The sequence below is a fragment of the Sinohyriopsis cumingii genome, chromosome 17 (assembly GCF_028554795.1).
Source record: "Sinohyriopsis cumingii isolate HCF-2022 chromosome 17, ASM2855479v2, whole genome shotgun sequence".
Classification (NCBI taxonomy): Eukaryota; Metazoa; Mollusca; class Bivalvia; order Unionida; family Unionidae; genus Sinohyriopsis; species Sinohyriopsis cumingii.
Genome location: NC_142977.1, coordinates 70,731,225 through 70,746,074, shown reverse-complemented (window position 1 = coordinate 70,746,074; position 14,850 = coordinate 70,731,225). Strand labels below are relative to the sequence as shown.

At 35.1% G+C, this 14,850-nt stretch overlaps 1 protein-coding gene across 1 annotated transcript in view; it reads right to left on the bottom strand.

Annotated features, from left to right (window-relative positions):
• Positions 1-14,533, bottom strand: part of LOC149779204 (uncharacterized) — a 99,960-nt gene extending 85,427 nt beyond the window's left edge. Inside the window, exons 1-3 of the mRNA XM_089939778.1 lie at positions 14,442-14,533; positions 6,254-6,422; positions 1,167-1,219 (exon numbers count right to left, since the gene is read on the bottom strand). Of these exons, the coding sequence (XP_089795904.1) occupies positions 1,167-1,192 (26 nt within the window). The 5' untranslated portion in view covers positions 1,193-1,219; positions 6,254-6,422; positions 14,442-14,533. The remainder of the gene's footprint in view (positions 1-1,166; positions 1,220-6,253; positions 6,423-14,441) is intronic.
• Positions 14,534-14,850: the final 317 nt, after the last annotated feature.

Genomic DNA, 14,850 nt, shown 5'->3' with positions numbered 1-14,850 from the left:
TAAAGGAATAGTTTTTAAGGAGATACAATCTAGTGCTTTGTGCTTGGATATTGATTACCCAATTTATCCCAGACAATTTGGATGAGAAAATAAAATCATTTAAGAATTTGTGAAGATCAAAAGAGAAGATAATTAATATGATCATTAACATGGATGAAACTCAAGTATATTTTGATCTCATTCCTGGACAGACTGTTGATAAGAAGGAGGTTAATAATGTGAGAATTTTTACAACTTGTGCAGATAAACAAATCTTACTTTAGTCCTTGCAGTTTCCAATTCTGGAAGCATGTTGCCTCCAATTATAATTTTTTACAGTATGAGGAAGGTAAAAAAAATATTCATTTACTGAAAAGGATTTATCATAAATTTGCAGAAGGGTTGTTTTGACAAGATGACACTGCAGTGGATTAAATATAGGATATTTGCTTGAAACGAGTGAAAAATAGATATATTCCATCAAGTGGATGACAATACTAGAGTTTTTCACCCACGAGATGAAATGTATCCGTTATTCACTCGTTTCAAGCAAATATTCTTTTTGTTTTATGCTCATATACATTGGCTATCTAAAGTTTGTGACACAGTGAATTAGCTGATTTCTTACAGTAATGCCAGCTGTTTACCGTACATGTTCTGCTGTGCTATGTGTACCTGTGCACCAAATTAATTCCACATCAGACTGATAAAAATTAACTGATATTTCCAGAATAACAAACTACAAGTTTCAAGGATAACAGACAGGGATTATTAATCTACTAATAATTAATTATTAAATTTTTTGGTCAACAACTTTATTAATGCCAGAGGGGCCCCGAGTGGCAGAGTGGTCTAAAGCGCTCACAGTTCCAGATCACTGCCATCTCACCTATGTCTGCGTGGGTTCAAGTCCAAGGCTCGGCTAGTGTGGGTATGTGGGAAAGCCTGCCAGTTATTTCTCATGGGTCGGTGGTTCTTCCCTGGGTTTTCCAGGACTCTTCCTCCACCATTAATACTGGCCACCATGTATAGCCTATCTTGTACTGAAAAATGGCGTTAAACCCAAGAACAACATTATTAATGCCAGTGTGATCTCTGACTACTGTATTTGGAATTATTTGGAAGGTATTTGCAAGTTAATGTATGAAATAGCAAGTAATGTTACTTTCACTTGCGTTTATGCTTACCCAGTTTCTTCAATATTAGTTGCCATTTTCACCGTTAAGAATTCTTCTTTCTCCTGTAAAATGAAATTATTCAACACTGCAATAATGCAATACCAAGTAAAATTTTATCAAATGAAGCTCTCATCTAAACTTAAACTTGATTATCTCATGAAAAGAATTAAATATGAAATAAGTAAACAGTTCCTTCAATATCCGTAAAACAACAAACAAAATCTGATTCACAAAATGATGGTTAACAAACTTCCACTTTCATCAATAAAATCAAGTCCCTCATCAATACAAAAGTGTCAGCCATCAATATAACAGTGACCCTCATCAATGCAGTGTTTCTCATCAACACAAGTGTCCCTCATCAACAAAAATGTCTTGTATCAATGTGATAGTGTCACTCATCAACACAAAAGTATCCCTAATCAATGCAATAGTTTATCTCATCAACACAATAGTGTCCCTCATTAACAAAAGAGAGTCTTGCATCAATGCGAAAGTGTCCCTCAGCAACACAACAGTGTCAGCCATCAATATAAGTGTCCCTCATCAATGCAATAATGTTTCTCATAAACATAATAGTGTCAGCCATCAATATAATAGTGTACCTCATCAACACAACAGTGTCAGCCATCAACATGTGTCCCTCCATCAACACAAAAGTGTCAGCCATCAACATATGTCCCTCATCAAATCAATAGTGTCTCATCAACAAAATAGTGTCCCTCATCAACAAAATAGTGTATTGCATCAACATAACAGTGTCCTTCATCAACACAATAGTGTTTCTCATCAACACAGTAGTGTCCCTCATCAACAAAATAGAGTACTGCATCAACATAACAGTGTCAGCCATCAACATAACAGTGTCCCTCATCAAATCAATAGTGGCTCTCATCAACACAATACTGTCTTGCAACAACATGTGTCCCTCATCAACACAACAGTGTCAGTCATCAACACAACAGTGTCAGTCATCAACATAAGTGTCCCTCATCAAATCAATAGTGTCTCTCATCAACAAAATAGTGTCTTGCATCAACACAAGAGATTCAGCCATCAATATAACAGTGTCCCTCATCAATGCAGTGTTTCTCATCAACACAACACTGTCAGCCATCAATATAATAGCCTCTCTCATCAACACATTAGTGTCCTTTATTAGCATTTAACAATTTCAAGACTGAAAATTATACATACAATAGTGTTATAATGTCCAACAGCAATTAAAAAGTGTTTACAACAGAAATATTTTACTGTAAACATCAAATGTGAAAGAAGAAATAAAGGTATAGAGATGATGGTATTGTGGAGTATGGTGGTTTTTTTTTGTATAACCAGGCAGCTGTTAGTACCATTTTTAGAAGTCTTTGGTATGACTCGGCCGGGGCAGATGTTCTAACCACATGTCAGCATTAGAACTTTTGTATGTACATGTCAGCATTAGAACTTTTGTATACACATGTCAGCATTAGACCTTTCCACTGCAGCTCCAAACTTTGTGTCAGCATTAGATCCTTGTATCTGTGTGTCAGCATTCACTTGTGTGTTCAATCCACTATCATCCTTTGCATGTATCAGCATTTTTGTGTTCAATCCACTACATTATTTGACCTTTGTATGTATGTGTCAGCATTTATTTGTCTGTTCAATGCACTATGTTATTAGACCTCTGTGTGTTTGTGTGTTTGCGTGTGTGTGGTGTGTGTGTCAATTTACATGCTTGATCCATTATGGACAGTATTATAATCTCAGCCATGAAAATTAGTTTTAAGTGTAACATGCTTTATTGCTTTAGCACAATGCTGCTGAATATGACAGAGAGATAACTAGTCCGCTGTGAATAGCTTCAAGTCATGTCATAGAAAATGGATTACCCTAATTTAGATTCATTCATGCATGCTGTCAAGCTTGAAATACTTCCAATGAAGCAAGTTTTGGCATTTAAATGTGGTTTCATGGGACAAAAAGTAAAAGTGGTCTTTATACAAAGACATATTTAAGGTGTTGTTTTCAAAAGAACTGACTCCAAAGAAATCCACATCACTGGCTGGGAATGAGTGGTATAGATTTCAGTGTTTGAGTAGAAATACTCACCAGAATAATAATAATAATAATAATAACAACAACAACAATAATAATAATATGGAATTACAGTGGAACCCTGCTATAATGTGATAATTGGGGTCCAAAAAATTGGATTGCATTAATATCGGGGTCGCGTTAATGTGGGGTGTTACAGTATTTTACTGTTTTCAAAGAACAACTCATTGGCACATATACGTGTATTCATGTCTAATGTGTACGATGAATCAATACCATTTACTATTCTGTGCCATCGTGGCATGCAGTTCATCAATAATGCATGTAATTCCATTGAAAAATTGCACACATATTTACAATATTTAATATAAAAAATTCCAGATCATTGTGTCTGAATTCAATGTCTAATATACAGCATGAACAGATTATCAACACCGTTTACTTGCTGTCTGATATGATACTGTCGGGGCTAGCAATTAATCCATAATACATGTAATTCCATTGCCAAAACTGCATACATATTTAAACTATTTAATAATTTTGTCACAGATCATTATGTGTCTGAATTCAATGGGAAAAATTAACAACAAAATTAGGTTAAGAAAGACGAAGCACGTGTATGGTTCATTACGTTCCGGGGTCTCTGAACGGTGTATGTACAAATTTCATAGTGCTAAAAAAATTTCATAAGCGTTTCCGTGTACATTTATCCATTGCAAATTTCCAATAATTAACACTTGTACACCTGTTCGTCTGAAAGACTACAGCAAGAATAATTAACAATCAACATATGCTTTCAGCGTGACTGTATATAACTTTTACTTCAGATTTTGTGAATATCAAAAAAAACGTGAAAACTGCTATACTAATCACTGCGCAAAACACAGAGAACAACTTGTGTTTGTGAACTTGCTTTTCCATAATGGTAAACTATTATTATTAAAAAATAGTAAATTAATAACTAGTTCATAAACAAACAACATACCATTGTAAAGCCCGAGAACTAAGTGCAGTAGGGTCACAAGTAATGTTTACAAATTTGTTAAGCTTAATGCATGTACAATTTCATACCCTTTCAATTTCCAGCTAATAAAGACGACATTATTTACTGGTCAACTGATTGCATCTAATAACACCGCAATGCCCAGCACATATCTTGGCAGCTTTCACTTTTTTTAAATGTTTATTAAATTGTGAGACTCTTTTATCAACCACCGCATTGTCTGCTGCTTGGTTATGGTAAAGAAGAAACGCATGTCTGCTATTGTTTGAGCAACGATTGTATACAGAATTAATTGAAGACAATTATAAAGATGACTTACTGGCTTTGCTCATGGATCAGTAATAAGTAACATTTCCGATAATGTTTATTTTGGCATAACACTTCAAGAACCTGGTGAAATTTTTAAATTTCTGAAGCCAAGCCACGATCATATTAGATTCGAATTTGTATGCCAACACTTCCCCAAAGTGATAATAAACATCTACACACTATTTCTCATGCCTTAAAAAAAAGTATTTTTCTGGGTATGAGATAAATACAAGTACATGTATTTAAAATTTCAAGAGCCACACCATGATCGTATTATATTTGAATTCAAACATAATCTCTTCCCCAAAATGATTTTAAAAAATTTTTGTGCACAGTGCAGAGAACAAATTGCGTTTGTGAACATGCTTTTCCATAATGGCAAAATATTCTTATAAAAAATAGGAAATTAATAGAGTTCACAAGAAAACCCAATACTAAGTGCAGTAGTCACTTTTATTTTAAAAAATTACAGTTGAACACATGTACAATTTCATACCCTTTCAATTTCCAGCTAATAAAGATGACATTATTTACTGGTCAACTGATCGCATCTAATAACACTGCCAAGCCCAGCAAACATCTTGGCAGCTTTTGTTTTTTGATCTTTATTAAACTGTGAGTATCTTTTATCAACCACCGCATTGTCTGCCCCATGGTTGTGTATGCAGTCAAAGAAGAAACACATGTTGGCTATTGTTTGAGCAACGATTGTATACAGAATTAATTGAAGACAGTCAAAGATGACGTACTGACTTTACTCATGGACCAGTAATAAGTAACATTTCTGATATTTATTTTGGCGTATCATTTCAAGAACCTGGTGATATTGTTAAATTTCAGAAGCCAAGCCACGATCGTATTATATTAAAATTCATACGTGAACTCTTCCCCAAAATGATAATAAACGTTTTACACACTATTTCTCGTACTTTTAAACAATGTTCTTTCCCAGTATGAGAAAAATACACTTACATTTCTTTAGAATTTCAAGAACCACAGAACAATCATATTAAATTCAAATTCATAAGCGATCTTTTCCCCATAATGATAATACATTTTTATACACTATTTCATGTACTTTGAAGAAAAAATATATCTTCATGTTCGAATGAATATACGAAATTTCAGGAGTCATGAAACGATTGTGTTATATCCAAATTCACATTATAGCAGGGCACGTTATATCAGGGTTGCACTGTAATACCATCATTTAATATTTCATTCAACATTTTTGGTACAATTCACCATGAAGAATACTATCATAATCTCCAGCCATGAAATACAGTTTCAAGTATAATATGTCCAAGCAAGATGCTGAAGACAATAAATTTGATAATCAGCCTCCTGTGAAGATCTCCAGATCACAGGCAAGAAGTGATATCATTGAAATAATGATTTATTCATGCATGCAACCAAGCCTGAAAAGGCTTATGGTAGACAAGCTTGAAAAGCTTCCAATGAAGCAAGTTTTGGCATTAAGAGTTGTTTTGTGGAGCTAACAATTAAGGTGACTTTTCAGACAGTATTTGTTATAAAAAAAAGAAATGACAACTCTATAGCCAAGAAAACCTGCATCACTGTCGGGGAGAAAGGGGAGCTAACTAATCAAAAACAGTGGTAAAATGACTGTTTGGGAGCTTTGAATGCTTTGAAAATTATGTTATCTATTAAGTTTTGGATGTGTGAATAGAATAAAATAGCTTTATTCCATCACAACAGCTAGGGCTACAGTAGAAATACTCACCCATGCATAATAATAATATGCAAGCTGACACACAGAGGTCTAATTATGCCGGAAAAATTTCAGCCCCATCCATCGAAAGAACAGACACACTACAAGGACAATGAGTGTACTGGGAAGGAGCAGGAGGTAGTACATCAAGGTGTTGGTGGAAAATTCACTCATAGTCGGACTAAAAGAAAAAGATGGAAAATATTAAGATGGTAAAAATGAAGCTCCAAATACTTTGTCATTTTTTAAATCTTGTTTAGTATAAATTTGACCATGTAAACTTACCATTTGGCATTTTCAAACATATAAAGAACCTGCTTAGGCTCTTTTGTTACATGTTTACATGAATCTGAAATTCTGACCAAGGTTCACTGATCAAGGTGGATATAGCTATTTCACAAAAATTTGACCAAGACATCATGTGTGTTTGATTGGGTACTTTTATCAGTAACAATCTCACTTTCTGGAACATAGTGAGCAAGCAGGACAAGACTTTATCTTGATAGATGTAGCTACTTCTCAAACCTTTATCTCAGTCTGTCAAACGAATACAGTGGTTATTAATGAAGTACATGTATTAGATCAGTAGAACTTAACTTTTAATATGCTGGTTGATCTATGACAAAGACAATGCTAATATTACTGTGGTGGCCATATTGGACAAGAAAAACCAAATATGTGTATTTTCAGTCTACCAACTGTCCCTGTTTTTCACTGTCAACCCTAGCACATTCCCCCAATGGTAATCCTTTTGTATAAAATAAAATTAAAAAATGATTTTTTGCATCTAATTGAGTTTGACCAGTACTTTGATGCCATTAGAACAATGTATATATACTAATCATAATACACTGAAGTATATATAATGTTTAAAACAGACCTATGTACCTACCCTAATTTTAATACCAGCGCAATAGGAAACACATATTTTTGGGGGCCTTGGATATCAAACTCATTGACGACCAACTAGACCTCATGGAAAGGTTTTATGTGAAAATGCTATGACTATATGACTAGCCCTATCATTGAGAACCAACTAGACATCATGATATGGCTTTTTGTGAAAATACAATGACTATATGACTAGCCTTGTCATTGAGGACCAACTAGACATCATGGGAAGGCTTTTTGTGAAAATACAATGACTATATGACTAGCCTTGTCATTGAGGACCAACTAGACATCATGATATGGCTTTTTGTGAAAATACAATGACTATATGACTAGCCTTGTCATTGAGGACTAACTAGACATCATGATATGGCTTTTTGTGAAAATACAATGACTATATGACTAGCCTTGTCATTGAGGACCAACTAGACATCATGATATGGCTTTTTGTGAAATTACAATGACTATATGACTAGCCTTGTCATTGAGGACCAACTAGACATCATGATATGGCTTTTTGTGAAATTACAATGACTATATGACTAGCCTGGTCATTGAGGACCAACTAGACATCATGATATGGCTTTTTGTGAAAATACAATGACTATATGACTAGCCTTGTCATTGAGGACCAACTAGACATCATGATATGGCTTTTTGTGAAAATACAATGACTATATGACTAGCCTTGTCATTGAGGACCAACTAGACATCATGGGAAGGCTTTTTGTGAAAATACAATGACTATATGACTAGCCTTGTCATTGAGGACCAACTAGACATCATGGGAAGGCTTTTTGTGAAAATACAATGACTATATGACTAGCCTTGTCATTGAGGACTAACTAGACATCATGATATGGCTTTTTGTGAAAATACAATGACTATATGACTAGCCTTGTCATTGAGGACTAACTAGACATCATGATATGGCTTTTTGTGAAAATACAATGACTATATGACTAGCCTTGTCATTGAGGACCAACTAGACATCATGATATGGCTTTTTGTGAAATTACAATGACTATATGACTAGCCTTGTCATTGAGGACCAACTAGACATCATGATATGGCTTTTTGTGAAATTACAATGACTATATGACTAGCCTGGTCATTGAGGACCAACTAGACATCATGAAATGGCTTTTTGTGAAAATACAATGACTATATGACTAGCCTTGTCATTGAGGACCAACTAGACATCATGATATGGCTTTTTGTGAAAATACAATGACTATATGACTAGCCTTGTCATTGAGGACCAACTAGACATCATGGGAAGGCTTTTTGTGAAAATACAATGACTATATGACTAGCCTTGTCATTGAGGACCAACTAGACATCATGGGAAGGCTTTTTGTGAAAATACAATGACTATATGACTAGCCTTGTCATTGAGGACCAACTAGACATCATGGGAAGGCTTTTTGTGAAAATACAATGACTATATGACTAGCCTTGTCATTGAGGACCAACTAGACATCATGATATGGCTTTTTGTGAAAATACAATGACTATATGACTAGCCTTGTCATTGAGGACCAACTAGACATCATGGGAAGGCTTTTTGTGAAAATACAATGACTATATGACTAGCCTTGTCATTGAGGACCAACTAGACATCATGGGAAGGCTTTTTGTGAAAATACAATGACTATATGACTAGCCTTGTCATTGAGGACCAACTAGACATCATGATATGGCTTTTTGTGAAAATACAATGACTATATGACTAGCCTTGTCATTGAGGACCAACTAGACATCATGGGAAGGCTTTTTGCGAAAATACAATGACTATATGACTAGCCTTGTCATTGAGGACCAACTAGACATCATGGGAAGGCTTTTTGTGAAAATACAATGACTATATGACTAGCCTGGTCATTGAGGACCAACTAGACATCATGATATGGCTTTTTGTGAAATTACAATGACTATATGACTAGCCTTGTCATTGAGGACCAACTAGACATCATGGGAAGGCTTTTTGTGAAAATACAATGACTATATGACTAGCCTTGTCATTGAGGACCAACTAGACATCATGATATGGCTTTTTGTGAAAATACAATGACTATATGACTAGCCTTGTCATTGAGGACCAACTAGACATCATGGGAAGGCTTTTTGTGAAAATACAATGACTATATGACTAGCCTTGTCATTGTGGACCAACTAGACATCATGGGAAGGCTTTTTGTGAAAATACAATGACTATATGACTAGCCTTGTCATTGAGGACCAACTAGACATCATGATATGGCTTTTTGTGAAAATACAATGACTATATGACTAGCCTTGTCATTGAGGACCAACTAGACATCATGGGAAGGCTTTTTGTGAAAATACAATGACTATATGACTAGCCTTGTCATTGAGGACCAACTAGACATCATGGGAAGGCTTTTTGTGAAAATACAATGACTATATGACTAGCCTTGTCATTGAGGACCAACTAGACATCATGATATGGCTTTTTGTGAAAATACAATGGCTATATGACTAGCCTTGTCATTGAGGACCAACTAGACATCATGGGAAGGCTTTTTGTGAAAATACAATGACTATATGACTAGCCTTGTCATTGAGGACCAACTAGACATCATGGGAAGGCTTTTTGTGAAAATACAATGACTATATGACTAGCCTTGTCATTGAGGACCAACTAGACATCATGATATGGCTTTTTGAGAAAATACAATGACTATATGACTAGCCTGGTCATTGAGGACCAACTAGACATCATGATATGGCTTTTTGTGAAAATACAATGACTATATGACTAGCCTTGTCATTGAGGACCAACTAGACATCATGATATGGCTTTTTGTGAAAATACAATGACTATATGACTAGCCTTGTCATTGAGGACCAACTAGACATCATGGGAAGGCTTTTTGTGAAAATACAATGACTATATGACTAGCCTTGTCATTGAGGACCAACTAGACATCATGGGAAGGCTTTTTGTGAAAATACAATGACTATATGACTAGCCTTGTCATTGAGGACCAACTAGACATCATGATATGGCTTTTTGTGAAAATACAATGACTATATGACTAGCCTTGTCATTGAGGACCAACTAGACATCATGATATGGCTTTTTGTGAAAATACAATGACTATATGACTAGCCTTGTCACTGAGGACCAACTAGACATCATGGGAAGGCTTTTTGTGAAAATACAATGACTATATGACTAGCCTTGTCATTGAGGACCAACTAGACATCATGGGAAGGCTTTTTGTGAAAATACAATGACTATATGACTAGCCTTGTCATTGAGGACCAACTAGACATCATGGGAAGGCTTTTTGTGAAAATACAATGACTATATGACTAGCCTTGTCATTGAGGACCAACTAGACATCATGGGAAGGCTTTTTGTGAAAATACAATGACTATATGACTAGCCTTGTCATTGAGGACCAACTAGACATCATGGGAAGGCTTTTTGTGAAAATACAATGACTATATGACTAGCCTTGTCATTGAGGACCAACTAGACATCATGGGAAGGCTTTTTGTGAAAATACAATGACTATATGACTAGCCTTGTCATTGAGGACCAACTAGACATCATGGAAAGGCTTGTAGTGAAAACACTCTGTATGACTAGGCTTGTCATTGAGGACCAACTAGACATCAGGGGAAGGCTTTATGTGAAAATGCTATGACTATATGACAAGCCTTGTCATTGAGGACCAACTAGACATCATGGGAAGGCTTGTAGTGAAAACACCATCATGACATGGCCAGCCATTCAGAAGGAAGCAATAACAAGTTTTCAAGATGGCGACTATCATCATGGCCATACTGGGCATCAGATTGGTAAAACTTTCATTAAGGACCACAACTTTCATTAAGGACCATCTATACTTCATATGAAGTTTTTAAGTGAAAACTTAAGTTGATATTATTATTCATTCATTCACAAGGATTAGCTATAACAAGACTTTCAAGATATTTGTCATGGCATTCATATTTGGACATCAGATGGGCACCATTTTCATTTATAACTAAGCAGACTTTTAGTGAAAACTCCATGTTAATATAAAATCCACTGAAAAGAAGTAACAGTAAGATTTTCAAGGTGGTGGCTGAAGGTCGATGAATTAGTCCCACACCTATAATGATACTGACTGACGGTTTTGGGCCTGATATTTTATATTCACTAAAACCTGCAAAAATCTGCAAACACACTTGTCTGTACACATCAGTGTATATTTAATACATTTTTACTGGTATTTCTTTCAGCTTTTGAGCTACCATCAGCTATGGGGTTCTTTTGTAATACATACATACTATTTACAGATCAATAGCTGTTTGGTGACTTGTAAATCCACATGGAATAACATAACCCTCTGTCCTGTCGCCACTTTGAACTCTGCGCCAGATATGGCTCTTACCAAATAACAGGAAGTGTCTAAACAGTACACAGGTGTGTTCCAAAAAGATCTGGCATGCAGCAAAATTGCATATTTTAATAAACAGGTGACAGCAGACCCACATATTGTCCATCATTATCAACACAGAATAGGTTGATTTAACAGGCTATTGGTCGCCTTACTATTTGTCACGATTTTCATTAAGGACAAACCAGACCATGGGATGAATGTGTGTACATAGTTTCCTGACAATTCTTCAAGTAGTTCAGGAGTAGCAATAACAAACTTGTCCTAATGGACAGACAAAAGATCATCCCATAAGTGCTTCTGGTGTTGGACTAGTAGAGGCATATATAAAAAAATCAATTGCCCAGACTTAAATTCCACTTACCTGGCAGGGGTATATTTTTATTTTTATCACTTTTCCCCATCACCCCCTAAATAAGTGGTAGGTCCCTTATACATAGCTGGTACACTATGTCATAGCAAGGTTAGCTGCCACATAATTTAAGGAAAGTTTTTTACTATGGCATATGATTAACACTTGTTCTCCTACATAAGGCAAGATCTGTCAAATGATTTTGTGGGCCATATCAGAAAATTATGATTTGTATTCAGCACCCACCACACGCTCCAAGAGAATGTGTTGCCACCTTGTGTTTATATATATACCACCATGTCAGCCAATTCTGCAGAATGATACGTCATTTCTGTAAACATTAAATCACATGCTATTCTGGATCAAAAATACATTTTGTATCAAGAAAGAACAATCATACTTTAATCAAGAAAAAGGATATCCATAAAGTATAAAAAAATATCCCACATTTCGACTCGAAAGGTATATGTAAATATGATTTCTAAATGTCAACATAAAGACCAACTCAATCACCTCTTAAACCTGTAACCCAGAAAATCCTATTTACTATGTATCTTTTAGAATCATACAAATAAATACATTTTAAAAAACATGAAAATGTACTACCTTCAAAAATTCTGCATCTTAATCCAAGTTTCTAATTTTGCAAGTTATCCCACATGTACAAATATCATCTGCTACTCAATGTGTCAACTTGCCGACAGAACATAAATTCTCAAGAAATTCCCTGTAGTCTGTTTCTAAATTCTTTAGTAATTCTTCCCCATAAATAAAACATTGTAAACATATTACATCCTATTCGATGTTGTTTCTCTTCCACGCAAAAGCTTTCTTTTTATAAAATGTTCACCTTTACTAATTTTTTTACAAGATTGATTTAGGTTGCTTAATATCTCTTGCCATCTATTGCACTGTTACGTCGAATTTTGTAAAACTAGCTATAATCCTGACCTAATTGCTGACCTAAACAGTTGAAAGTAATCTATTTCATTTCTATATCCCAATGGATAAACATTACATCTTTTCAAAGCTGTGAGCAGAATAGGCCGACATATCTCGAGTCAAGAAAACACTGGGGTGGTATCCCATGTGTCCAAAATTAATATTATTTTGAACAGAATATTCTGGTGACAAATGCCTCTTTTCAAATGGTAAGTATTGCAGTATTTTTTTTTTCATCGGTCAAATTTGGTAAACATTTTGCTTCAATATTGGAGATGGAAACCTTAGGTGCGCAAAAATGCCCGACAACAGTGTATATATATTGCGTTTGTTTCTTTTTGTGTGGATATTCCGACATTTTCTTATTACAGTGATATAATTTCAAAGGCCTCTGGGTAAATCGATAATACAAGCTACTAAAGTGGTGCAGACAAGAATTTATTGTAAACCAAGAATAATGTCAAAGCAACACTGCAAGGGACAATAATCCATTGGCCTGAACTCCAATGAAGGGCATCGAAGATTACCCTTCCAGTCTTGTCTTTATAACAGAGAGGTAGTCCTAACTGTAAGACCCGACGCTGATATTTATGTTGTGGGAGTCGGGGTCTTACAGCTTAACTAATGGCACTGTGTAGTGTGATTTGATGTCGACTAATATCGTATCGAAAGTAAATTTTTCAGGAATATTTCACACAACTGACAACTAAAATAATGATGCTTTTCTACAAAGTAAAGTTATAATGTTTTAGTCAGACTTTACTATGATGCCTTTTCTCTAATTCAAATTCTCACAAAAGAAATGGACCCGTTTTCAAGTTTCTTTGGCCTACTTTTCAGTTGGCTGGAAAGCGATGAAAGCCGAGAATGCCGAAATAGGATAAAGTTGAAACATTATTTTTTAACGAAACGAATAAAAATATATTATGCCTATGGGAACTATAAGCAACAGTTCGTTTCGTTCAAGAAACAAATCCCAAACATCATTCTACTTGAACTTACTTCGGCATACCTCGACTACCGTTGCATCGCAACAAATTCAAATGTATGTCAACGGAACGTGAAAATGCACCCTTTTGCTAGTGTCATATTTTCATTCCACCAGGATAAAGACAGTACAGTAAGTATATTAATTACACATAAATTAGTGGAAAAATGTCGATATAGGCTGCCAAATGTGTGAGATGTTTCTGAAACTCTGATTACTCATTCCGATGTCAACGACATCGGAACACACAATACAAGGCCGTTATTTGGATAGTAAGACATAGCACCTCAACAAAATCAAAATGTGCTGTCTTACATGTAGGACTAAACAGAGAGGGTACGATCCACATAAAAACGTAACATAATCTAACGTTAAGCTCCAGTGATAGTTTATGTTTCGACGAATTTCGACTGGGCTAATGTGATTGTTAAAAAGTTTTAGTCTGATAATATAAATAAAAAATAAAAAATTCCATGTTATTGGTTAATGATCGGGGGTGGATTGGTTGTTTGTCTTTCGCTCAGGTAAAAAGCTCTTTATATGGGAAATAATTATTCCATTAATCATGCAGATATTTAAGAAATTGATTGTTTATCCATCATTCATTACCTAATCGATACGGATGATCTTTACATCCACTGCGGGAAAATTCAAATTGCAAAAATTCGCCCCTGTGGAAACAAAAGTATCTTGCGCTAGTACCCTACTATAACCGGAAGTCCACTGCTAACATACACACTAAGATCCAAGCTAGGAGTAATTTCGTATACAAAGAACAAAACAACAACGAAAAGAACTAATAAATGTGTTAATCCTTTCTCACAAAGTAAGCTGTAATATCAATGTTTTTTTTTTGTGCACTGAGGATTGTAATATAAAAAGGGTTAAAGTATTTATCAGAACAAATCGGTATGACTAAAATGCGAAAAGTTACGAAAAGTGCGAAAAGTTCATTTAAAATTATAGTAAGTTAATAAAATAGAGACAACCGTCATACATACAATTGCATTTTTTATAA